At 57.6% G+C, this 1,237-nt stretch overlaps 1 protein-coding gene across 1 annotated transcript in view; it reads right to left on the reverse strand.

The window, feature by feature from the left end:
- Positions 1–902, reverse strand: part of ITGA11 (integrin subunit alpha 11) — a gene marked incomplete at its 5' end in the record, with an annotated part of 13,224 nt that extends 12,322 nt beyond the window's left edge. Inside the window, one exon of the mRNA XM_027898686.1 lies at positions 689–902. Within this exon, the coding sequence (XP_027754487.1) occupies positions 689–902 (214 nt within the window). The remainder of the gene's footprint in view (positions 1–688) is intronic.
- Positions 903–1,237: the final 335 nt, after the last annotated feature.

Below are 1,237 nucleotides of genomic sequence, written 5' to 3' on the forward strand. Positions count from 1 at the left end.
CTGCTGCAGGGGGAGGAGGGATGGGCTCTGTGGGACGTGGGCCGGGCACGGCCCCTCCTGCCCTGCCTGTGGTGACACCCCTGTCACACGTCCCACGGCACAGCAAAGCTCAGGGGAATAGGGGAGAGAGGGGGTTAAACACAGGGATGGTTTATCCTTGGGGTGTTCCTTGGCAGAGCCACCATCCCTGCTGCCTCAGCCTGGATAGGGACAAATTAGTGGGTGGAAAGGGATGAGGCAGGTGGTGCCAAACGCTCCTGGAGGACCCTCAGATAAGCTCAGTTGGTCGTGGCTGGTAATAATTGACCTTGGCATTATTCCCACCACGGCCAGGGGTTTGATCCCACTCAATTAAGCGTTGGACTTGGTGATCCTTTTGGGTCCCTCCCAACCCAGAATAGTCTGTGGAACTTGTGTGGAAGGTGCTCTGCTCCACACACACCAGTGTCTTGAGTCACAGACTCACAGGATCACCTGGGTGGGAAAAGACCTCTGAGATCCTCGAGCCCAACCTCTGACCCAAGACCTTGTCACGCAGATCATGGCACCGAGAGTCACGTCCAGACCCTCCTGAAACACCTCCAGGGACGGTGACTCCACCACCCCCACCCTGGGCAGCCTTGGGGCTGGAGACCTTCCCGAGGCGTGGACAGGGATGGTGCCCCGGGACAGCCGTGCCCTTACCCACGCTGGCCGTCTGGAAGTGGGCGGAGAGGAAGAGGGCGGTGAAGCAGACGGAGGCCGACATGCAGGTGGCATCCTTCCCATTCCTCTTGCAGTCCTTGGTGAAGATGTTGATCTTGGAGGGCTCGAAGCGGATGCTGGCGTTGATCTGGACCACGCTGCGGGACCTGCGGGACCGCAGCAGGTTGAGGGACGAGCCGTGGGGCGTCACCCTCGCCCTACACGTCCCCCACACCTCCAGGTTTGCACTTTTCACACCGTTTCAGCCTTTTGCCCAGCAGCAGGAAGGTGCTGAGGAGGAGCAAAGGCCCTTTGTGGGCACGCAGCACCCCAGGGTGGCCCCTCTCAGCTGGGCACAGCCACCCTCTGTCTCAACAGCTTCGAGGGACTTTCCAAACACCAATCAATGCTTGAAAATATTCAATTGCTATTATAAAATAAGACCAGAGGGAGCCTGGGCAAATCACCACCAATCAATTGGCTGGTTGGGAACTCCTGGAGAATGATGAACTCCTGGAGATGCTGAAATTCAGTGCAAAAAAAAAAAAAAAAA

This window comes from Empidonax traillii, unplaced genomic scaffold (assembly GCF_003031625.1).
Source record: "Empidonax traillii isolate 1590-97213 ecotype Southwest subspecies unplaced genomic scaffold, ASM303162v1 scaffold616:size383281, whole genome shotgun sequence".
Classification (NCBI taxonomy): domain Eukaryota; kingdom Metazoa; phylum Chordata; class Aves; order Passeriformes; family Tyrannidae; genus Empidonax; species Empidonax traillii.